We start from the raw sequence: 24,908 nt of genomic DNA, 5'->3' as shown, positions 1-24,908 counted from the left end.
AGGTTCTCTGTGCCAGGTGAAAATTTCCTCATTAAGCGGAATTTATTCCATTTTCTCTTATTGTTTATTGTCAAAGAAGTGAATGGATAGAGTTCCAAACATGACAGGGTGGAATTTTAAATTAAAAGCAACTACAAATCAACACTGGAAGCTGGAACAGTTACAAGCAAGGTTGGGGAAAAGCTTGTTTTGTTTGTAAACTGTAAAATGAGCAGAGGCTACAGTTTTCTGAGGAGGTGAACAGCCATTTAATAATCATGGCAATGTGCAAAAGTCTAATTGTCTGGGTTTGAAGCTCTAAAACTCCTGACTTTCATTTTGCAAAGGCAAAAGTTAGGAAGAGGAGCATTATAGAAGTCTGAAATCATGGTGACTTAGTCTTCCCTCATTTCAGAATTGGTTGTAAGCCAGTGAGGGGGTTTAATCTTTGGGAGACTTTTTGCTCTGTGTAGGAAAAGAGAGTGATGCTCCAGGGGAAAGTGGGAGGCAGTGATGTAAGACTGGGTCATGTGATTTGGTGTATCCAGGACTGAGAATTTTTGTCTTGTCTTTTAGTACTGGATTTCTGGTGAGCTTGAACAGTTATTTGCTGTCAAATATTCAGAGATCAGTCTGATTCTGCTCTTGCTGGCTTAGTGTCTCTACCTTTCTAAAGGGCTGTCTCTGAGCAAAGGGGGAATTGCTCCTAAAAATTGTCAGCCCTTAACCTCTGCATGTCTGTTTTGCTATCTGCAAGATAAGAATCACCTTATCATACTGTTTGCATGTTTCTGTATATTATTTCCATGAAAGTTGAGACAGAAATGCTAAAAGTTACCATGATTAGTAAATGGAAGCTGTTCAATTATGAAAATGTGTGTGCCCAGAACATGTAGAGAGACAGCCTGATTTCCATAGCAGTGCTGAGGATTTGCAATTCTCTGATTCAGTTCCCATTAAACATGATGGACCAATTCTGCTGGTTTCTTCTATCATGCTTTAGGAGTGGCAGAGGAAAAAGTGCATGGAAAAAATGCATGGTTCCATTTCCCCTCTAGGAACTTGTCTTTTCTCTTTTGCATGCTGTGTTTCCTGTAAAAAAACTAGTTACCTTTCTGCATGGATTAGTGAGTGGCCTAACCTAATTTAAGCTGCTAGCCCAAGGCAAATGAATCATGGTGCAAAATAATCACTGCTTTTGTTCTACCCTCCCAGCTGGGAGGGAGGGTGACAGTGAATGATATTGTTATAATGAGATACAAGAAATGGAATGAAAACAAGCTGCAAATGAAGGCAATTTGCTGTCTCTGACAGTAATCAAATGACAGCCAGCTCTGTGTGTTCCTGAGGCAGAAGGGAGGGAGGGCAAGGGAGTAAACTGCTCAGAAAGAGGCTCATTTTCTTGGGGTCATCGGGTCTACTCACTCATTCTAAGGAGGCTGGGTCCTTAATAGCCAGTGACTGCTAGCATCAGTTTTGACAGAGAATTGGTGGAGTTTGCTGTGTTTGCTTCTGTAAAACACACATCTGTGCCCTCAGTTCTGATGCTCATGATTTGTGCAGGAAGTTCTGCCTCTGAGCTGGGATCAGAAAGTGGAATGGACTGAGGAGAAGTAAAGGAGTTTTTGAGATATTGGAGCATGGAAATCATGAGTTTTAATACAGTGGGGTGCCACAAAGTGGGTGTTACTTTAGGAAATCCAAACCTGGGAAGCTCAGCCTGCTGGATTAGGCAATAAAATAATGGTATTTATCTTAAAATACTGTCGAACAAAGGACGTAATTCAAAAACTCTGATTTAGGAAAATGGCTTGTTTGTTAATCATTCTGTTTTCCTTATTCAGAACTTGCTAATAAAATACTGATTTATTGGGCAGGCAAGAATGCTCTTGGCAATGAAGGTGTACAGAAGTAGTACTGATAAAAATACAGGCTTTTCTGTGTTTTTGCAAAAGCTAAGCTTAGAAAAGGTAGTTTAGAAAGAGAGGGAGGCAGAAACTGTAAGGGTGGAGTCAAACCAAAGTGGGATGAAGAGTAGAAGAGAAAAGAGTAGAGTAAATGAAGAGGGAGTGGAGAAGATGAAAAAAATGAAGAGCAAAATGGACAGGTAGATCTTGATTTCAGAAATGGCAGGGAGGAAGCAATGTGTTTCAAATAAACAGCAAAACCAGGACTTCTGAAAGGCAAAACCAGGAGAACAGGAATGTATGGAAGTATTGAGAGACCCTGGTTGTAAATATGAAATCAGAAAGGTACCCCTGCTTTGTCTGGTCAGTGCCCCCTCTCCATTTGTCAAATGCAAGAACCAACACTAAGATATGGAAAAGGGTTTATTGAGAGTGTTACAAGAAAATACCTACTTTGTGTGTGAGCCTCATCCCATCCCAGAGCTTCAGGAATTTCATCTTTTGAGTGGAGTGGGCAGCTGCAATGAGAGGCAGGAGGTGGAAGCACATACATAATGATTGGTCCAGCCCAGTCTGGTCAGGTCTAGGTTTAAAATTTAGACTAAGAGGATGTAAGGGAGATATTAAGTTAAGGTTTGGGCACTGATTCCTGTCTTAAAAAGAAAATGTTTTACTTCCTACTGCTTGCAGGCTTTACCACAGAGGTGTTTGTGTGGGACACACCAAGGACAAAAAAGATGTTTTATGTTGAGTCTTCTTCCTTTTCTTGCCTTCACATCCACGATCCTATAGCAACTTTACGTAGTGTAGAGACAGAAGCACTCATGTATCTTCTAGTTATTGCTGTAAGGTCTCATGCAGAGGTGTTTTTTTTTAATTTAATCCCAGCAAAACGATTCCAGAGGAGACACTGAGGAGAGCCAAGCAGATGGGGTTCTCTGACAAGCAGATTGGGAAATGCCTGAGGCTGACTGAAGTCCAGTGCCGTGAGCTGAGGCTGAGGAAGGATGTAGTGCCCTGGGTGAAACAGGTATGTGGCAACATCACTGGGCCTGCTGGGGGCTTCCAAGAGTGGCAGGAGACCTCTGTGTCCTTTAGAAACCCCTGGCTCTGTTAACATCCTCAGGAGTTTAGGTGTTGATGAGAGGAGAGCACAGTTCACCCATGTAGCTGCTCCTTCTGCACTGCAGGTATCAGTGTAATGCCATGAACATTCCCAAGCAGCCACAGAATATTCTTCAAATTCTTTGTGGCTGAGGGGGAAACATGTGGCTTCAGGAAAAGGCTGAAAATGCTGGCCCACCATGGCAGGACCATGGAGAGAGAGCATATCTCTTCTCTCTTGGTAGTAAATTTTTACAGGCTAATACTTTATTGGAAGTGTGCTATTGTAATGGGTTCATTTGCTATTCATTGTGATAGCATGAGCCTAATGAGCTCATCTGGTATTCATGGCAGTGTCACTAGGTGCTGGCTGCTGCATTTAAGGTATGTTGGTATTAAACTGCCACCAGCTGGTTTTCTGTCCTTAAAGATGGTAAAAAAACTAAACCCAAGCTACTAAACGTTTCTGAAAGAGTTCATTTGTATCCTCAGGCCCAGTTCGAGGTGCCAAGTCTTTTTCTGTTCTCCAGCTGCTGTTTTTCTTCTGTGGCTCACCTGGCCACAGAAACATGCCTGGTCTTGCACTGTGTTCTCTCAGCTACATATGGCACTGCAGTGCTGGATTGATTTTTGTGCCAAGGTTCACTTAATAAGGTCATTCCACTTGAGCCTGCCTGTGTGCCTTCAAAGCATATGGAGCCATGAAGTACAAGTCACAGTATTAGCAACAGTAATGAGCAGCAGACACATGGTGCTAATGATGTAAGGTCACATTCTCCATGATTCACAAGGCTTTGGACAGGCAGTGGGGATTCCTGGAAGTGCTTGAAGTTTGGACAGATTTTTAAATGGTATAGCACATAAAAATTCATGTCAAGACTGCTTTCATATTGTTCCCTGTTCAGTATTCTCTGTAGAAATGTTTCAGATGTTCATTCAGCAAACTTCAGCAGCTGCTGGTGACCCAGATGGACTGGGTACCAAGTATAACATGCCATGAGTAGTTGACACAAATAGTTTGTGAACAGCCTCATGGGCAAAATATTCTTCTGGGCTCTCTTGTGACTAATTACATAAGAAATTGTTGAAAAATATATATAAAAGGTGGTTTAAAATCACTCTTGCTTTGTGTACCATTTAATTATCAAAGCATGAGTTATATTGTAAGATAAACACAAAGTAATTGTGCTGCCACTCCACAAGATTTCCAAGTGATATTGTGTGTGTGTCTGTATTCAGTGTGGGAGTCAGCGGGGTCAAGAGTAGTCTGAAGATTCCAGACAGCCTAGTTATAAAGGACAGAAAACCTGGAGGAATATTTGTAATCTGCTGAGCAAACCAGAGAATGAGTGCCTTGGCAAGCAGGGCAGAGTTCCTGGGCTGTGTAGGTGTTTCAGCCAAGAGGTGAAGAGCTAAAACTGCAGCTTAGAGATGGTAGAGGGTTGTGTTGACTGAACTGTAGGGTTGGGGCAAGGCCAGGCATATGCTGTGTTAACAGCACAGGACTGCTCAGGTCATCTCCTTATGAGGAAAAGAGAAGTAATAGGAGTGAAACAGCAATAGAAAGGGAAGGAAGCTAAAGAAAAAAACCCCAAAATCTGCATGTAGGAAAGATCTTGCACTGGCCAAGTCACAATGCCCCTTTGTTTCCTGTACAGATTGACACCCTGGCAGCAGAGTACCCAGCAGTGACTAATTACCTCTATGTCACCTACAGTGGGCAGGTAGGCACCCTCAGCAACAACAGCCTCATTGCTGTCTGCTCTGATCTCTTTTCCCTATGCCATGTTATTTCTGGAAATCTTGCAGATGCCTCGGTCTCCATAGCAATTCTTTTGGGTGGTTTTACATACAATCCCCTTCCAGCAGGCCTGGAACTTTCTCTGGCTCCAATCCTGATCCAGTGCATTTACTGTTAATGCCTCTGTGTTGCTAAAAGCCTTTCATTTATCACCTGCACATGCACAGGAAGCTGCTGGGAATGCAGAAGTCCTATTTCCCTTATCTCACCCTAACATTATTTTTATATGAAACTCCACAGGTCCTTAGGCAGCTTCAATTGCCATATTAGAGGTGCTGTTTGTCTTCTGGTCTGGGTGCAGCACCACTAATTCCAGGAGAGCTGCACTTGATTTGCACTGCAGTGAGCAAGATCAGACTGGAGCCCTGAAGGATCAGATTGTTGGATTTGGGCTGAACACCAGAAACTGTTTATTCTGAAAAGCACAGAGTTAGGTGCTGTGGAGTACAGATCCTCATGACTCTTTTGTCTCCCTCCCCAGGAACATGATGTAAAATTTGATGACTGTGGAGTGATGGTGTTGGGCTGTGGACCATACCACATAGGTAAATCTTCCTTACAACTCCTCTGTTCTCCCTGTCCCCTCAAGCTTTCTTCAGATTCTTGTGGTTCCTTTGTTCCTCTTCTCATATGGTGAAAAAACCCTCCAGAGCACAGTGCACAGGACAGCAATTCCTAACAGAAGGTTTGTATTTTATACTTGGAGATTTCATTTCATGCCCTGAAAAAAAAAAAAAACAACAAACCAAGAGAATTTTATTACTTGGTACTTAGTTGTGATTTCCACAAAATTTTACAGAATTTTTTCACATGTTGAGGTCTTGAGAACCTCATACCTTGTATAGAATTTTGTTGCTCCCAAACCTATCTTATATGTTTACTGCCAGCTCATGATGATATTGTCACTCTGCATTTTACAGCTGTAAGTGTAGGTGACTGAAAATATTTTGATCTCTTCAGCTGCTTTTGTGTGAGCAATTTCTCTGTGTCTTGTTTTTTCTTTCAACCCACTCAGATCATTATACAGAGTAACACTTTCCTTGTGACTGTGGGTATTGGGTAGACAGATGCTGAATTCTCTGTGTGATGACTTTCACTTTCTCTTTCTATGGATCTCTCCAAATAGCTTGCACTTATTGACAAGGAAAAAATTGCTTGTTATTCAGCAATAGTTCTGCCCTGCATCTTTCAGAACTGGTGATGGGTTATGAAAGCTGGAATTGAAAGCTGCATCCATTTGCTTGGCTTGGATTGGAGAGGTCACATGCTGCACTCCTGTTGCTGTTTGTAGGACATGTCTTTTTGAATGCCAGCATGAATGTTGAAATGACTGAAATCAGGAGCAAAACTCCATGATTAGGCTTGTTTTTTGTGAATGATTCTGCTATTCAACAGGCTGTGTGGCATGGCTAAAAAATGAAAAGAATGGTGGTGGTGTTTCACAAGTTGATTGAATGTATGGGAATACATTTTGCACTGCTCACCTAAAACTCCTCATTGCTTAGAATAGACTTGCAGGTCTCTTCCTGGTCTCATCTGCTCTGCAGCTTTGATTAGATCCATCAAGACCATCTTTGGAAGAGGTTGTAGCTAAATAGAGGCTGCTAGAGGAAACCATTACTTGTAGCTGTGAAGTATTTTGTTCCTAGATACAACAGCCAAGTTGGTTTTTTGGATTTTTTTTCACTTTTTTTATCCTTTGAAGACAAGTATGTGTGGTGGTGTTCACAGGGGTCCCAGGACGAGGGAAGAGATGAGAATCTTGACTCCATGTTTCAGAAGGCTGATTTATTATTTTATTATATATATTATATTATATTAAAAGAAAATGATCTATTAAAACTATACTAAAAGAGTAGAAGAAAGGATTTCATCAGAAGGCTTGAAAGGAATAGAAAGGCATGGAATAACAAAAGCTCATGACTTTTAGAGAGTCTGAGCCAGCTGACTGTTTGGCCATTAATTAGAAACAGCCAACATGGACCAATCAAAGATGCACCTGTTGCATTCCACAGCAGCAGATAATTATTGTTTTTCTTTTCCTCTGAGGCTTCTCAGCTTCTCAGGAGAAAAGTCCTGGCAAAAGGATTTTTCATAAAATATCATGGTGACAAGTAAACAGTGTGCTTTTCCTTTATGCTTTCAGTATTGTAGTCAGAATTCAGTGGGATCAACTCAGTGCTCTCTTCCAGGTTAGAAGAGGCTAAATGATTTGGATGGAAGTTAAGCATGTGGCATTATTTTTCTTATTTCCTTTTTGAAAGCTGAGTTTTAGGTTAAAAAGAAACAAAACAACCTTTATGAATTTTATTTGAAAATAGTTGGAAATATATTGCATATGAATAATATGTTCACACTTCTGCAGAGAAATAAAAATATTTGAGGGAAGTGAGTCCATTTCAAAAGTCATGCTGTATTCTGCATTTAGAAAGAAAATTATTCAAATAAAAGAGGGTTTTTTTAACATTTCTTGTAAGGTAATATGCCAAATAGAAACATGATGTGAGTCAATGCAGTTACACACTCTTGAACTTCAGTGCTTGCTTTGACACATCTCTCCTGCATACGTGAAGCCTCAGCAATCCTCACTCTTCACCTGCTTCCAGGAGGGGATCTCCTGTCCTTGAAGGGGGTTGTTTGTTTGTCAGCCCTAAAAGCAGTAGAAATCTATTTCCACCAGTGGCTAGGGCCAGCAGAGTGCTCTGTAAGTTTTAAGATGTGCACATAGACTCAATGTGGTTGAAATGTGGAAGCGAGTTCAAAAACATGCAGGCAATTAATTGTCTCCTGAGGAGCAGTGTCTGGTTATGTTACAGCAGTCATTACCAGTATTACTATTTATTTTCTGTCTCCCTTCTTCCTGTGTTTGGGTATGATCATTACTGGCTGTGCCTGGAATACACTTAACAGCTGTTGAGCTGTTTTCCCAGGTTGTCTCTGAAGCAGTCAGATGAGGGCTCCAGATGACCATTGTGTTCCTAAGCTGAGGTTTCTTATGCCTATAAAAATACCTGGGAAATGGAAGTGGAATACAAAAACTGAATGAGCATCTGGTGTCCTGTCTTGGAAACACCCAGGTTCAGATTTGATTTTCCTCCTTTTTTTTTTTTTTTTTCTGTGGGGTTTTAACTGAAGCTTAGGCATGTTTTGAGGTTCTTGTTTGACTGAAGTGAGGAAACAACTTATGCACCTGTCAGGGAGTGACCTGTGCCAGCCATCAGTTTGTGACTAGGTAGTGGAGACAGCAATTAAGCACAGACTGAATTTCTGACGTATCTTGTCACACAATTAAATATAAAAGTAATATCAGTGCTTAACAATCATGTAAAGACTGAATGCAGCACGATGAGGCCAAGGTTTTCTTGTAGACTGTAAGCACAACCATTGAATGATGTTCTTTCTGCATCATTCTCTGTTTGTGGTACCTGTTTTAGATGTTTGAGCACAGAAATATGTGGGGTAGTAGCTGTTTGCACAAGTCTTGATTCAAGTGTTCCCTGGAGCCTGCAGCACTGCCCAAGTCCTGACAGCTGCAGCTTGCCCAAGGCCAGGCCTCAAGTGCTGGTGCTCACCCAAGCCCTCTCTGAGCCTCTTTCTTTCAAGATGGTCACTCAGGGCAGTAGGATGGGCTTGTCCCACAGTGTTGCCATAGTCCCTGTAGCCTTTAAAGCAAGATCCCAGGATCACAGGGTGGCTGTAGAAGTGTTGTTCTGACCTGCCTTACCTGGAGTCACTGTACAGAAATGTCAAACCCACTGAGAGACAATTCTTCTGTTGTTGTTTTAGCTCTTCTGGAAGGGTAAAAATCACCTCAGTCCTCTGTTCTTCACACCACATCTGTGCAACTGCTTTGTGTTTCATGGAGTCAGCATCATTGTGTTATAATAACAGAAGCTCTGTTTATCCCAGTGGTCAGTTTATCATGGAGTGCATTGGTTGGGAGGCAGCAGTGGTTGGATGGAAAGCAAGAGCACCCTGAAGTGTTTATGAGCACAGGAAGACAGGCATGTTGGAGAGGTCTGTCACTCCTGAGCAGCTGAGCCAACTTACCTGTTGTGCTTGGAGCTTCACGTTTTGTGGATGATTAATTTCCACGGGAGGACAATTACATTTCTGGCTCTGAGCTGACAGGAGGCAATGCTGCCTTATTTATTTTTTTTTTCTTCTTTAAGCTGGAGTGCTGAGAATATCTATTTATGTTTTCTTCTCTGCATCCTTCTTTCCTTGCCCCCTTTTCTGTCTCCTGGCAGGCAGCAGTGTGGAGTTTGATTGGTGTGCTGTCTCCAGTATCCGCACGCTGCGTCAGCTTGGCAACAAGACTGTGGTCGTGAATTGCAACCCAGAGACAGTGAGCACGGATTTTGATGAGTGTGACAGACTGTACTTTGAGGAGCTGTCACTGGAAAGGATCCTGGACATCTACCAAAATGAGGTAAAGAAACACAGAAGCACTATAAAAAGCCACGAAGCAACCCAAACTTTTCAAAATTCCTGTCACTAGCTTGCCAAGCAGCTGGGGGTGAGGGGAGAGAGCAAAAGCTGTTTGCTTTGGATCTCAGTGTTGCATTTTACACATCACTGATGCTCCTAGCAGGCTGCTCAATAAAGAATGCCAAATAAATATGAAATTATTTTGCAAGATGCCATATTGTGCAATATTTACAAGCAGGTTTAATTTGCTGCACAGACATTTATCGCACAAACTGTTCTGCCCTTGCACTGCTGGGCCTTAGCAGTTCACCACACTCTTGAATTGAAGCACAAGTCCTCCAGTTGAAGGAGGTCTGTGCATCACACCAATGTGTGCTCAAGAATTTGTAGGTTTGGCTTAGCAGTGCAGCTGGCAAGTGGATGTGGCCCAGCATACAGGCAGGCAGACCAGAGAGGGGCATTGGAATTGCCATCAAACCATAAAATGTTCCAGCTTCTGATCTGGACATTGCACTGGGCCTTTTAGCAACTTTCAAGTGTTCAGAAGTGTGCTGATCTAAGAGATGGAGTATTGTATTTGCAGGGAAGCCCCAACGAAGGCAGGAATGATGCATATGACTCCATCTTCTCAGAAGGCTCATTTATTACTTTATCATGCTAAATTATATTAAAGAATACTATACTATACTAAAGAATACAGGAAGGATACTTACTAAATGCTAAAAAGGTAATAATGAAAACTCCTGACTCTCTTCAGAGTCCCAACACAGCTTGGCCCTGATTGGCCAAAGAGCCAAAACAACTCACAGCAGAATCCAATAAAACAATCACCTGTGGGTAAACAATCTCCAAACACATTCCACATGAGCACAGCACAGGAGAAGCAAATGAGATAAGAATTGTTTCCCTTTTCTCTGAGGCTTCCCAGGAGAAAAATCCTGAGTGAAGGGATTTTTTCAGAGAATGTGAGTGCCACAATGGAGGAGAGTCCCAGACATATTTGATGATGAGGGGTTATGTAATGTTGGCCCCAAAACTGAAAATGTTGATTTCTAGTGGATAACACACTCATCTTGGATTTGTTGCTGAGGCTTTTAAAGTTGCTTTAAGGAACTCCACCTGCTCTGAAATTCAGCATGAGTTGGCCATTTAACTTTCTGTAGCAATTTTGCAGAACTTGATGAAGAACTTTCCAGAAATGTCTGGAATCTTCTCCAGATCATGTTAAACTTGTGATTTTTCTTGATTACTTTTCCTGATATATGAGGATCTGAGCTCATCTCCTTTGTGAATGGGTGCAAATTTCTGAAATGGCTTTATAATCTGGCCATGTTTTGATCCATTCCCAGGTTTGGAACCAGGCCAAAGCACAGCAGAAATTAAGTCCCAGTCTCTAGGCTCTGTTCCTCAGCCATTTGCAAAATACTGTCTATGACCATTTTTAGATTGCATGTTCATACTTTCCTGTTTGTACAGGTTGTTTTAAATTTTTGTAAAAACAGAGACTGCTCCTGTAAAATATAGATTTTCAAGAGGCCAAAGAGTCTGGTGGCTCTCTGGACTCTTAAAGGCTGATTTTTGGATGCTTTAGGGTTATCCATGAGACTCAGCCCTAAAAGCACTGAACTCTTGTTTACTTAACAGAGCTGAACTTCTGAGCAGGGGCGTGGAGGAAGCTGGTGTGACAGTTTGTCAGACAAATAACACTGATGAAATACAACATCTAATTACTGCAGGATCAAAGAGAAGGTAGAGATAGGTGATGAGGGAGCTCATTTCCACATGGAGTGCTAGTAATTAGCAGGTTGGGTAAGAAAAATATGTGCAAAGAATACTGAATACATGTTGAAACTTGCATTATCCTGGCTTGGCCAGTTTGGTGGGGGGCAATGCACATCTCCAGGTCTAAGAGCAGCATCCTGTCATAACCAGGGTTTGCAGAGGATTTTGCTTCTCTGGCATGGGTGTCAAAACAACCAGCTTGATGTTTGTGCTGGAGGTGTGAAAGCCATCAGAGTCTGAGCATAAACATCCAAAATCAGTGTTGTTCTGTCTAATAATTCCCAAGGTGGATAGGAAATACAAATAGTAAAACCACTTTTCTTCAGCAGCAGCATAAGGTAATGGTATTATTATGCCTAATTTGCAAGTAGGGAGATTGAGGAGTAGATAGGCCTGCACAGAGTAATGCAAAAGAACCCGGGCAGAGGTTCTTCTGCATTACTCTTCAACTAGGGACAGAGCCCAGACCTCCAGCTAAGTGTAGTCTAAGATACATTATTTGTTATACGTCATTTCTTTAGAAAAATGAGTGAGCCAAATTCTAATGCCCTGTTAACAGAATACTTCCTCAGGCAAATGCAGTTGGAATTCAGCCCCTACAAAAAAGACCAAATTAAAAGTGAATCTGATTCTGAGATCCTTCACCAATCCTGTAGATAGCCATATCTCCCATCTTCACATACAGAGCATGAACAGTGTCATGATTTAAGGTTCTTTTAACCTCTCCTGGTCATTGCCTCCTCTGGTGTTCCAATGGACAATGAACTGTTGGAAATAACTGAAAAGTCACAGATCATTGGCAAACTGCATCTAAAACCATCAGCAAACAGTGGACACAGCTCTGAACCCTCAGCAGAGATGATTTTCAGCTCCCTAAACATGGTTAGGATTAGCAGCAGAGCTTGGGCAGCTGTAAAGCCCAAGTGAGGAGGTTCATTGATTTGTCCCTGCTTTTCTGATCACATAAATTAGGCTGCATCAAGGAGAGAGTTCACCAACAGCACTGAGACAGCTGCAAGCTGCCCACCAGGAAATGCTCACAGCTCCACACAGCCCTCTCCCAGGGATGTGCTCAGCTGTCCCCCCTCTTTCCCTTGCATCCTCTTTAACCTCCAGGTGACATTCCCAGCTGCAGTGACTCACCAGAGCCTGAGCTCTGCATAACAGAGCTGTTCATTGGAGGAAAGTTTAATTTACTGTGAGTGTGCAGAGTTAGGTGGTAGTCTGTGAGGATAATAATTTAAAAAAATAAATAAAATTCCTTCCCTCAGATTTATTGGCTTTTTGTTTCCAGAGAAGATGTTCCCTTTTTATTTTAATATCTATCTGCTTGAGGGTCTCTACTGATTCTTTTTTCTGTTTTGGAGATTATTCTGAAACAATTCATAAAAGTAAAGGAGGCTCCTAGGTACAATTTTAATGGTCTAATTTGTTTTCAAACTCAGGGAAAAAGAAACCCCAGCTCTATTACTAATGACATAACAGCAAGGTAGTAATAAAAAGAGTGATTTTTGTTATAAAGGAGAAAATAATTCTCTCTGGGCTTCTCTCACTAGATTATGTATTGTGTGTATTTTAACGATATCTAATGGCAAGGATGTTATTAATTTTCTTTTTAATTAAAATATGGCTGATGACAAAATGATATGCAGTGGGGCCCCTTTCTGCCTGCCCACATTTCTCAGTGGAGCAGTTGTGTTCCCTGTTAGGACAGTGGTTGCTCTTTGGGTGGGAACATGCTTTGGGAAACAGCAGCAGAATTTTAAAGTAAAGAAGTAAGCAGCAGCTAGATTCAATTTATGGTTCTCCTTGAGTAAAAATGAGTATAAAAATGATTATATGATTCTTTGCTATCTGCTTGAAAAAAGGAACCTCCTCTGTCTTCTTTGGGCTGAACTCCCTAATTCTATCCCAGCTTTGATGTAGGCAGTGTTTGCATTTTGGATGTGCAGTAACTAGAATTGTTTTAAAGGCAGAAATGAGCAGCAGCTGAGGAGAAGCTGTTAGCTGGGACACTTCACATTTCACATATGTCAAGGATAGATTAAGATGTTGGTTGGCCTTGGAAGCAAAGCTACTTTGACTTGTTACCCTCCTTGCAAGCTGCTAGGAGGGTTTGCTCATTCACACTCTGGTTCTTATCCTTGTGGGATGATAAAGGCCTCAGGGACTAGGGTGAGTTACTCTGGTTTGGATGGGTCTGGAATCACTAAGGCATGGATTTCTCTTCCAAGCTGGAGATGGTGAGCTCTGATGTCATGAGACAGCTGGTTTTGGGCACAAAACAGCCCCTGTCCTTTTTCACTGCCTGTCCTAAGCTCTTTCGCATGATTGCTGTTGGCCAGCAGCATCATGGCATCCCATACATAAGTCACTGCATAGTGAAAAGGAAAAAAAAGGAAAAAATTAATCATCTTATGCTGTACATTAGCCTGCTGAGCAAATAACCTTGGGCTAGTAAGTGCTGCTTAAATGCCAGCCTGTTGGATCTTTATTATGGTAGGAAATTCCCACATCAAAGCTGAGTGGGGACTGTGCTAGCATTTATCATCTGTTTTTGCCCAGTCACTTATAGTCCATTCTGCTCTCAGTTTACAGTTTTGCCACTCCAAATCCCTTTAAATCCCTGATGAAGGAATGCTTCTTCCAGGAAGGCCAGTGAAGCTGACCTTGTTCAGGAAAAACACACTTGTTAATTAAAAGAACATTGTGCCTCTATCTTTTAGTGCCAAACCATGGATCACTTGCTTTATGCGTCACATTTGTTAGAAGTAAAGGGTAAAACTTCTAAATTTTTGTTAGAGTAAAACTGTAAAACACATTTGATTCAGAAGAGTCTTTCACTGGAGCTGTTCTGTGGGCCAGATTGTCCTTTGGACAAAGTTTTATCATCTTTAATTTGAAAGTAAATGCTCTTTGTTGTAGATACTCTAAGGCCTTTTCCTAAAAATTTTCACACCTGACTAGATTCTACTTGAAAGCATTAGGGATTCTATGTAAAAAGAAAAAAAAGCCCATATTTGCACCTGTGGAAAGGTGTGTGTTAGCAAGCAGGATCACCTGTCTCTTGTTATTTACTCTTTATTATTTTCTCACTTAAAATGCAAAGCTGCCCAGTGACAGACATGAAATGCTCCACTGTGGCTGGAGGATGCTGTGCCACCTGTTCTGCCCCAGCTACCTCTGGAATTGCAGTGCTTACAAATAACCTGCGTGGAAATGAACAGCCAGGACAGTTTGCTGAAATCTCTGCTACCATCCAGGGCACTGCCAGAAATGAGAAGCTAGTCAGGAATAAGGAGCATTGATTAAAACAAAGGGCTAGGTGTATCCATAGCTTTGCAGACTGTATGGTGGGTTGAGCTCTGATTTATGCTCTGCTAAGCTTTGTTACACTCCTTAAAGGCTGGCTGCTGGGACTAGCAAAGGTGCTTTGCTTATTGAGTTAGCAGTGCTGGCAAGAAAAAACCCATAAATTCCAGTTGTTTCCCATTGCCTCTCTGCTGGAGGTTACTGCCTTGCATCTCTGGAGTAAAAAAGTTTTTGCATGAATGTCTGCTCCTCTGGAAATCCCTGACCATGAGCATGGAAGAGGCTGTTTTCTCAAAGAGCTAGACTGATAAAGAAAGACCTCAGCATCTTGTTTGTCTGTGCTGCTGGGTGCAAAGGCCACAGCAAGCAGAGAGGTAGGCTCAGCTGTAGTGAGAATTCCCATGTTCACATGGGTAGGAGCACATGGGAAGGAAATCTGACCCCACAGGGCAGAGAGTTGGGGTTTGTTGGTGTGCAATGCGTGTTCTAGTGCAGTGCCCTTCCCCTGGAAAGCAAGGCAATGTGTGTCAGCTCAGTGCTTTGTCCCCACTGGAAAGCAGAAGCACCTAAACCTGACATGCAGGCAGAGTAACAGCCTGTGATTCAAGCAGGATTTAGGGAATCATGGGTTGATGTGAAAGTTGCAAACTTCTCTGGTTCCCTAGGGAATTTATTTATTTATCCAGTTATTGCTGGGTTTTGAGTGATATTGAGGAGGGTATTTCTGGTTTAGGGAGGATACACACTGCAAATCACACTTTGCGGCCTGGGTGCCTCTGGATCAGCCCAATTATGATAAAATCACAGAATGGCTTGGTTTGGAAGGGACCTTAAAGATCATCCAGTTCCACCCCTCTGCCATAGCAGGGACACTTTCCACTATCCCAGGCTGCTCCAAGCCCTGTCCAGCCTGGCCTTAGACCCTTCCAGGGATGGGGCAGCCACAGCTTCTCTGGGCACCCTGTGCAGGGCATCACCACCCTTGGAGTAAAAAATTTCCACCTAACATCTAACCTAAATCTCTCCTCTTCCAGTTTAAAACCATTTATCCTTGTCCTATCACTATCTGTACATGTAAGCAGTTGCTCTCCTCTTTCTTAATAAATTCTCTTTAGGTTCTAGAAGACTGCAATAAGGTCTTCCTGGAGCTTCTCTTCTCCAGCCTGAACAACCCCATGTCTCTCAGCCTGTCTTCATAGGAGAGGTGCTTCAGCTCTCTGATCATCTTTGTGGCCCTATGATCTGTCTTTGTTCACAGCAACCTGAAAAGGGACATAATCTAAATATTGGATTTTTGTTGTGACAGCTCTTCCTATTAAGATAACTTGGACATGACTGTGCTCCTTTCTTCCTTCCAACAGGGATGCAGTGGCTGCATTATTTCTGTGGGTGGGCAGATTCCCAACAACCTGGCAGTGCCACTGCACCAGAGTGGAGTGAAGATTCTTGGCACAGATCCTCTAAAGATTGACCAGGCAGAAGATCGTTCCGCATTCTCAGCTATCCTGGATGAGCTGCACGTGGCCCAGGCTCCCTGGAAGGCAGTCAGCACACTGGTGAGTTGGGATGTGCACCTGGGAAATGCTGAAGCAGCTGGGGGGTGGGATGTGCAGCTGCTCATCTTGATGTATATCAAGATTTTGGAGGCATTGGACAGTTTTTTACTGCACTTGTTGAAGAACTTTTTGATCTCTGTAGAGTGATGCTGCAGTAGAACTGGCACAGGGGAGAAACTGGAAGGGAAATGTCTTTAAAGCACCTCAACAACCTGGGGTAAATACCCAGCAGAAGTTAGCACCACTGACAGGCTGGTCTAGGTATCCTGCTGGACTTGAGGAGCAGGATAGAGATAGCAAAGGAATAGAGATGTGTTGGCATTGCTCTTTTTGCCCAGTGAAGCTCTGTGGATAGGGGAGATCTGAAGGTTCCAGCTCTGAAACCAGGCAAGTGTGTGTTACATTCAATGCAGGCTGCCATCTCCAGCTTCGTATTCCTCATCTTAATTGTTAGTAAAGTGTAAATGCAGTTAGAATTGGAATTTTAGAATTACTTTAAAATATGTTCTTGTTCACAGCATGTTTTTCCTCCCTTTCTTTAGAGAGATGCAGTTGAATTTGCAAGGTCTGTGAGTTATCCATGCTTGCTGAGGCCCTCCTATGTTCTGAGGTAAAGTTCAGCTGTCAGAGCTCAACAATGTGGGGTGTGAACTCCAAAAACCTCTCTAAGAAAAGGCAGAACAACCTCAGGGGATGTGTGGGAAACTCTGTGCTAGGTGTAAGTGGCATCAAGCTGCCATGAGACACCTGCTCCAACCAATTAATAAAGCCAGTGGAGCCCTGAAGTCCATCAGGCACAGATCAGAGGTAGAACATAATAATAAAAATCTCTGTTCAGCTGTATTACCTCTTGCATATCTCAAGGCCAAACCCACAAACCATCTGGGATATTCATTCAGGTTCCTGAGATTGTTACCTTTACAATTAAGTCAGAAGATTGTTTTCCACCAGGAAAAGGAGAAGGGAACCTGCTGAGGCTGTTTATTGAGATGGGCATCTGTTTTCAGAAAATGACAGTGCATCTTTTGAGTTCAGCTTCTTATTTGCCAGGCTTCTCTGCTTACAGGCATGTTTTATGTCCCTCCACTGTGGCAGCTGCTTCTCATTAAACAGACATTGTACAGAGTCCCTCATTTCCAGCAGCCAGCCAGACTTTTTGAGGAAGTTACACCAGCACATGCACACAGCAAACTCACAAGTTCTGAATGATTGCTCTTCTCTCTGAGAAGTTTCTTCATAGCTGGGTGACTCAGCACAGAGAGCAGTTTGCTGGGCACAGTTTACAAGTGAAAATAAATTGGAGACAGGATCCTTTTCATATGAAAGACACACATATCAAAATGAAGAAGCTCAATATCAGTGCTTGAGGCTGGGGACAAGCACAATTTTTATTTAAAAAGAAGAAAAGGAGAAGGGTTTCTTCAGCCCTGAAGGAAATATCCTTTAGAAGCAACTCCTGAATGCGACTTTTCTATCTGGTATCTCAGACTTGCAGTAGGGTTTCAATCAGTTAGAAAACAGCTCTCCTGTCAGGGGTAAACTTGAGTATAGTTAAGTATAAGGTAACAACTGCTCCTGATGTAATTCTGCAGATATTAAGGAACATTTCTTTTAGCCTGTTGTTTCCATCTGTATTAAAGCCATTATAGGCCCTTTCTGTGTTAAGTATTTGCTAATGTGTGTTAGTGCAGGCTAGGGGGACTCCAGGGAGAAAGATGAAACTGGAGGGTGTAAAACTTGAGGAACAAGAGTGAGAAAAGCCCTAGGACAGTCCTCTGCCTGGCCTCTGTCTGCAGAGCAGCAGCAGTCCACAACTGGATTTCTTCATTCTCTGAGCAGATATGACCTTTAATGTTGGCCAGTTCCCTTGGAAAACTGAATGCCTTTCCCCAGCAGTTAGGTACTGTGTACACCAGCTCACATCCTCAATGGTACTATTGACACAAGTTCATGGATTTATTGAACTCCATTGATTTACATCAGCCCGAGAGGTAAATAGAATCACCTAGGTACCTGTGTCTATTTACCTTAGGATAAAGTGACTGATTTGTGCCATAGATCCTTCTTCCACTTTTCCCCACAGCCTCTGTGGACTTGCCCAACAAAGCAAAGGGAAAGCTGGGCATCAGAGGTAGAAATGGGAAATGTAACATCTTTTTTTTTTTTTTAATAAGATTCTTGTCTTTAAAAAGGACTTGAATCACATACTCTGGACCCATGTTCTCCCTGGGACAAGGTGAGAGATGAGGAATCTGACTCCATGTTCTCAGAAGGCTGATTTATTATTTTATGTACTTATATTGTATTAAAGAATGCCATATTAAAACTATACTAAAGAAAGAGAAAGGATCCTTACAGAAGGTTTAACAAGAATGAATACTAAAGACTCATGACTGACTCCTCAGAGTCTGACACAGTTGATGGTGATTGGTCATGAAGTAAAAACATTTCACATTAAACCAATCAAACATGCACCTGTTGGTAAACAATGTCCAGACCACATTCCAAAGCAGCCAAACACAGGAGCAGCAATCAGATAGTTGTTATTTACGTTTTTCTCTGAGGCTTCTCAAGTTCCCAGTAGAAGAAATCCTGGCAAAGGGATTTTTCAGAAAATATGGCAGTGACACTCTTCTTTCCTGTTCTCACAGTGGGTCTGCAATGAATGTAGTATTCACTGAAGAGGAAATGAAGAAGTTCTTAGCAGAAGCCACCAGAGTCTCTCAGGTACCTCCTTGTGCTGTCAGTTCCTTTTGTGTTCCCTTTATTTCTTTCATCTCCACTTTTGTTTCTTTCTCTTTGTTTCCTTATTGTGTCTTTCTCACTCTTTCCCTTCTTTGCCTGGGGAGGAGACAGTTTGACTCCTTAGTTTGTTCCCCAACAGATATTACCAAATACCCTTACTGACCCCACCAGGATGCCTGCATGGAGCAGGAAGAGCTGTTTTACCTGCATGTACATTTCTGACCAGTTAATTATGTAAATGGATGTAGTCCTGTGAGCTGGGACCCTTCCAGGCTTGCCAGTGGTAGGTTATGCCAACCTGCATAGAAATTGGAGCATCTTTCACTTAATTTTCTCAATTGTTTTGTCTGGCTTCTTTGAACAACTAAATACTTCATCTTGGCATCTCTTCTGAAGATTTTTTTCTTTTTTTTTTTTTTTTTAATGGTCACTGTTCAGAACAGGGCTGTGGCACCATAAACACTGCTAAAAAAGAAAGTAATTAAAAATAAATGAGCATCCTTTGTGGGACGTGGTTTTTCTGGTTCCAAAGCCTTACCTAGTTCTGCTTGGTCCAGCAGAACTCCTCCAGGTAAAGGCCCTGATTAGTTCTTGTTCCTTTGTGGGACATAGGCTCAGTTTTTCTGTCCAAAGCCTTACCTAGTTCTGCTTCCCCCTGAAGAACTCCTCCAGGTAAAGGCCCTGACTTGTTCTTGTTCTGTTGTTTTAATGGCTTTGCTGTTTCAGTGTTGTGCCGTTATGGCATTTATGTTGTCAATAATGTTCAAAACTTCTAATGCAGGTTCAGACAGATTGAAGTAAACAAGGTTGTGTGCACATATAAAATCTTCAGGTGAAAAACTGCAGCAAGACAGAAAGGAACAGGACATAAGCCACTAAATTTATGAAACAGTGTAGGCTTCAGCATTGTCCTTGCCTGTGAATTTACCCTTGCACTGATAAATGGAAGGAATTGTGTCTTGTAACTTCTGGAGTTGCTTGGTATTTTTTCAAGAGGAGCCTTTAAAACATGCACAAACTGTCATTTATTTCATTTTATTCTCTAATAAATAATAGGCAGTTAATAGTGGCTGGGACAGGTGAAATGTTGAGACACAAAGCTGGCCAGGAAGAATGCAGATTAGAGATTTTTTTTTTGGAGCAAGTGTCTGGAAGGAGAAGGTATTAGAGGAGTGTGGAGGTGTGTGCTAGCATCCCAGAGACAGGCAGGAAGAGGAGGAAGGGAAACAACTACCAGGGAAGGTAGTGAGGGTCAAGGCCAGGTTGTCCCTGGCCAGCTATAATCAGTGACAACCTCTCCTTGGGAGACTTAGGAAACCAGGCAGAGAAATTAAAAAGGAATGGATCAGTTGCATAAAATATGACTCAAAAATAGCAACCAACCACTCTAGAAAGTCATTGAGAATGGCAAGGACCAGTTCCTCTGTGAAACACCATGTGCAGTGAGGTGACTGGGGGCTCAGACCAAGGAAGAATTGAAGACCTTGGAGTTAAGGGCTGTCTTTAGGAGATGGGATTAGAGGTCATCCATGAGTTTCTTGCTATCTTCTTTGTGCCATAACCTCTGTGGTTTTGCCCCAATTTTCCCTGTCCTGGTGTTGTTATGGAGAGCTCAACCTTTTTTGCATCAGTGGTTTTGGGGAAATTGTACCAAGTTTCCCCAGCTATATCTTTAAAACTTCACTTATCTGTGTGAGTGAAGATATTAATAGATTGTTCTTCTGGTTTTTTGCTTCAGAGGGTCCTAGGTTGTCTACAAATACTCTCTTACAAAAACTTTCTAATTTTTTCTTGTCTTGATGGCAGGATTACCCTGTGGTTCTCACTAAATTTATTGAAGATGCCCGTGAGGTGGAAATGGATGCTGTAGCCAAGGCAGGAAGAGTAAGTACTTTGCTTTTCTTTAATATTAAACCTGTTTTTTCAGGATCTGAGATCTGCAGAAATGTATAATTTGAATGATTTACTACAGAGCCATGGATTCATGCTGAGGAGAGTAAAGAAACAAGAAGAATTCATCTTAGGCTCAAAACTGTTGTGCTTGAAAAGCTCCACCTCTCTGATTGTATACACCTAACCAGTTATTTTTTTTAAGCATTGCTTATCCATGTAAATGAATCCTTTTGAATATAATTTTTACCAGATTTGCAAATCACTACCTTCAGAAATTACTTTCTTCAGAACTTTATCATGGGTTATGGAATTACCAGAGTTATTCCTTTTTTTTTTTTCAATTTTGTCTTGCCTTTCATTACTCAGCAAAGGCAAAACCCCCACAGAATTCACAATTAATAGAAATAATATTTTTTTCAATTTTAATTTTAAACCAGCAGACACAATCACTTTTTTGGTATTGAGGTTTTATGCCTTGATGCAGTTAATTCAATTTAAATCCTTAGGCCTGGATTTCCTCTGTTTGCTTAAAACACCACAAAAGAGGGGGGATAAAATTATATACCAGTCATGTCAGTTCATGCTTGTTCTTTGTGTTTTGGCAAGCAAAACTTAAAAAACTGGCTTAAAGCCTCCTTAGCTTTTTCCTTCTGAGCCCACATGTGTTAGAGAGAGGAAGGAAGCTCCAGGATTTCCAGGCTGTGGTAGTTTTTAACATATTCATGATTTGCTTAACCATGATAGCAAAGACACTGATGTGGTCTCCTCGTTCCTATGCCCAGTGTCTGCTTCAGGCATATTCTCTCCAAAATTTTGGGAAATTCACTTTTTGTTCCCCTTCCACCTGTATCCTTTTTCAGCTACAGTTCTGATCAGGAGGCTGGGCTGTGCTGGAGAGGAAGGAGCAGTTTCTGAGAGGGTGAAGTGACCAATTATTTTATTTGTGGAGTGCCCTGATAAAGGCAGGAATGTGAATCTGACTCCATGTTCTCAGAAGGCTAATTTATTATTTTATGATACTATATTATATTAAAGAATAGTGTACTAAACAATACAGAAAGGATACTTACAGAATGCTAAAAGGATAATAATGAAAACTCGTGACTCTGGAAAGAGTCCTGACACTGATTGGCCAAAGAACACATTCCACATGAGCACAACACAGGAGAAGCAAATGAGATAATTATTGTTTTCCTTTTCTCTGAGGCTTCTCAGCTTCCCAGGAGAAAAATCCTGGGTGAAGGGATTTTTCAGATACTGTGAATGTGACCACCAGTGAGTGCTCTCTCTCCTTGCTGTGTGCAGGTCATTGCCCACGCTGTTTCAGAGCACGTGGAGGACGCAGGGGTTCACTCAGGAGATGCCACCCTCATGTTCCCCACACAGAGCATCAGCCAGGAAGCCTTGGAGAAGGTGTGTGTTGCTCCAGCACTGAAAAGAGAAAAGGAAATGAGGGTTTGACTCTGCTTTCCCTGCACCACCAGTGGAGAAATCAAACTGGCAATGATTTTTTTAAGGCCCGTGTACTATGTGCAAGTGAAGGATGTCAGAGTGTCCCTGTGATTGGCTTGATTATCTGAACTGTATCTCAGTAATTTAAACAGTGCACACTTTTAGACCCATGGGATTTTTTTATTTCCTTGGTTTAGAACCAACTTCTCTAGCAGTAGATTATTGTCTAATTCATACATAAGCCATGGTTCTCTTTCCCCTTCCTTTTCTCCCACAATACTTAAATGATTATGTCAGATGTATGACTTTCTAGCTGCCTGCTTTTCTAAAAATAGTATCAGGATGAATGAAGCTCACCTAATCTTGACTTTTTCCCCTTTCAAGAATAAACCTTGTGATACAGAATTAGTTGTTAAGATGCATTTTTAGAATGAAATGTGCCATGCTCCTTTATGTCTTCCTGTTAGGGGTTTGCTTGGAAGCCAGCAAAAGCTGTCATGCAATGATCTGTGCTCCAGCTCTGTTTCTAAGAATGTCCGAAGTCTTGTTTCTGAAAATAGCCATCTCCTGGAGCAAAGCTATTCAAACCCTTGTACTGACACACCTGGGAAATAAGGCTTTCCTCCCAGTTTGTTCCAGAGTATTCCTGCTCATCCACCTCCCACTGATCTGTGGTGGCACAGGCATGTTGGGGAAAGACTTTCAGGACACTCACAAATCTGATTAGTTATTCTCAAATAACAAACCATTATTCATTATGTCACCAAGAAAGGTATAAAGACTCCAGTGTAGGAATTACTACAGGGCAAGGCTTTCATTCTTTGTTTTTCTCCTTCTCCCCTCTGCTTTCTCACACACACAAAAAACCTGATTTTTACTTCTGCCCTCAAATACACTTCAGGCTCTGGGTTACTAGGGAAATTAAACATGTTTGCTTCTGAAATAGTGCTATTGCCAAAACGTGGGTATAGAGAAAAAAAACAAGGCAGAGAGAGATGATGTTTAAAGAAATCCACAAGTGTAGTGATTTATTGCCATGATGCTCTCTATTTTGTGGAACTTAATGTGTGTATATAGAATAAATAATTAACACTTTCTAAATTTGGTTTTTTAACAGGTGAAAGCAGCTACAAAAAAGATTGCAAAGGCTTTTGCCATCTCTGGTCCATTCAATATCCAGTTTTTGGTGCAAGGCAGCAAAGTGCTGGTAAGAGCTGCTGTGAGTGTGTCAGGGTCTGTGCTGTGCTGAGCCCTGTGGGTTCTAAATCTCGGCTATGGTGGCAGTGACACCAAACCTGCCCTGGCAGAGGGTGTGGGCTGGTGCCACCCTCGGTCACACAGCTCTCCCTGCCTGTGTGGCAGAGAGCATCCTCCCCTGCCTTCACACTGAGGCTGAACAGAGTCTGCTTGCTTTGCTTGTCAGCTTTGTTTCACTCTGGGCTGCTGTCCTTCCCAAAATTGTCAGTTTGGAATAGGATGGGCAGCACTGCACCTCATCCCATGTACTGGGTAGCATGGCTTTTAGATCTCCAATATTTTCTCTCCGATTTAACTGTTTTGATGTTGAATTAAGCCTTCAAAGGGATTGAAAAGAAAGCAAGGCAATGTAAGTGTTTAAACCTTTACTATAAGCTTTCAGGAAGGTTATCTGAATATTCCTAGTAGCTATTAGCAGCAGAAGTCCAGCAGTGTCTGACCTTTTCTGGGTAACAGTTAGCTTTTTGTTGCTAATGGAAGGAGATCAGAGGAATGTGAACAGAGCATGACTGAGGATACAGTGGACAGGAAGAAAAACTGACAGGAAACAGAAGAGATGCATTATTGCTGAAAATTCCTGTTTGGGCTATGACTTGAGTAAAATGTACTTACTGTTCTTCACCTTTTCTCTGTTTCGCACGTGGTCATTCAGAAACTCTCCAGAGGGAGAGAGCAGAGTTTTTCCTTCCTTGCTTTCCCACAGTGGTGCCTATCTTTGTACAGCCCCTGCTTTTCATTTGTACCTTCACTATTCTCACCCCCTTTCACTCCATTCTCACTTCCAGCAATTTCTCTTCTGCTCTGGAGCTCCAAGAAAAAAACTTCTTTGGTATTTCCCTGCCTGGCTGAATGACTGCCACATGTGGGTGGGGGAGGTCAGCAAGGACAGTCCTGACATTCAGGAAGTGCCATCACCATGGGAAAAGAGCAGGTTGGACTTCTGGAGGTTGTTCCTAATGCCTGTGCATGTGTTCCTGTGAAGTCTGGCTCCCCTCAGCTCTGATATTCAGACAAATAGAGATGGATCTCAGCTGCTTGTGTCTCAGGCTGGCCATTCCCCACCCCTCTTCCCTGTTTTAATAATAATCCCAATCTCTGTGTTTCCTATTTGACAGTCTGAAGAATATGTCTGCCAAGAGGACTCAGGGCTGCTTTCAAAAAATGTGAATCTATGTATTTTTTCCCTGCAAAGTGCCTGACCCTGCTGTTTCTCTTTTTTTGATCCCACCAGGTGATAGAGTGCAACCTGAGGGCCTCACGCTCCTTCCCCTTTGTGTCCAAGACTCTGGGGGTGGACTTCATTGATGTGGCCACTAAAGTGATGATTGGGAAACAGGTCAATGAGTCATCCCTCCCCACAATGGAACATCCCATTTTCCCATCCAGATATGTGGGGATTAAGGTATGGTTTCCAAAAGAACCACAGGAACCCCACTATAGAGCCAGCACGTAGCACATTAATATACAATTAGTACTCTAATACTCAGAGAGAACAATTTACTCATTTGCCAGAGGTCAAATTGACCTTTTGTAGTTTCTGTCAAGGTTATCTGTTTGGAAACTTTAGAAAAAATTCAGAGGGAAATTATCCAATGAAACCAATTCTTTCTTTATTTTTTGCATCTAACCTACTCTGAATCCTGTTTATGAACTGCAGAGTTGAAGTTGAGGCTACTTCATAACACTATA

General features: G+C 42.0%; 1 protein-coding gene across 1 annotated transcript in view; it reads left to right on the top strand.

The window, feature by feature from the left end:
• Positions 1-24,908, top strand: part of CPS1 (carbamoyl-phosphate synthase 1) — a 97,852-nt gene that overhangs the window by 59,709 nt on the left and 13,235 nt on the right. Inside the window, exons 22-32 of the mRNA XM_064718040.1 lie at positions 2,775-2,916; positions 4,649-4,714; positions 5,273-5,336; positions 9,042-9,223; positions 15,678-15,872; positions 16,415-16,482; positions 18,524-18,599; positions 20,424-20,501; positions 21,816-21,923; positions 23,080-23,169; positions 24,451-24,621. Of these exons, the coding sequence (XP_064574110.1) occupies positions 2,775-2,916; positions 4,649-4,714; positions 5,273-5,336; positions 9,042-9,223; positions 15,678-15,872; positions 16,415-16,482; positions 18,524-18,599; positions 20,424-20,501; positions 21,816-21,923; positions 23,080-23,169; positions 24,451-24,621 (1,240 nt within the window). The remainder of the gene's footprint in view (positions 1-2,774; positions 2,917-4,648; positions 4,715-5,272; positions 5,337-9,041; positions 9,224-15,677; positions 15,873-16,414; positions 16,483-18,523; positions 18,600-20,423; positions 20,502-21,815; positions 21,924-23,079; positions 23,170-24,450; positions 24,622-24,908) is intronic.

Source organism: Zonotrichia leucophrys, chromosome 7, assembly GCF_028769735.1.
Source record: "Zonotrichia leucophrys gambelii isolate GWCS_2022_RI chromosome 7, RI_Zleu_2.0, whole genome shotgun sequence".
In the NCBI taxonomy this organism is placed as follows: Eukaryota; Metazoa; Chordata; class Aves; order Passeriformes; family Passerellidae; genus Zonotrichia; species Zonotrichia leucophrys.
The sequence above is the reverse complement of the archived record's forward strand: the minus strand, read 5'-3'. Positions and strand labels throughout refer to the sequence as shown.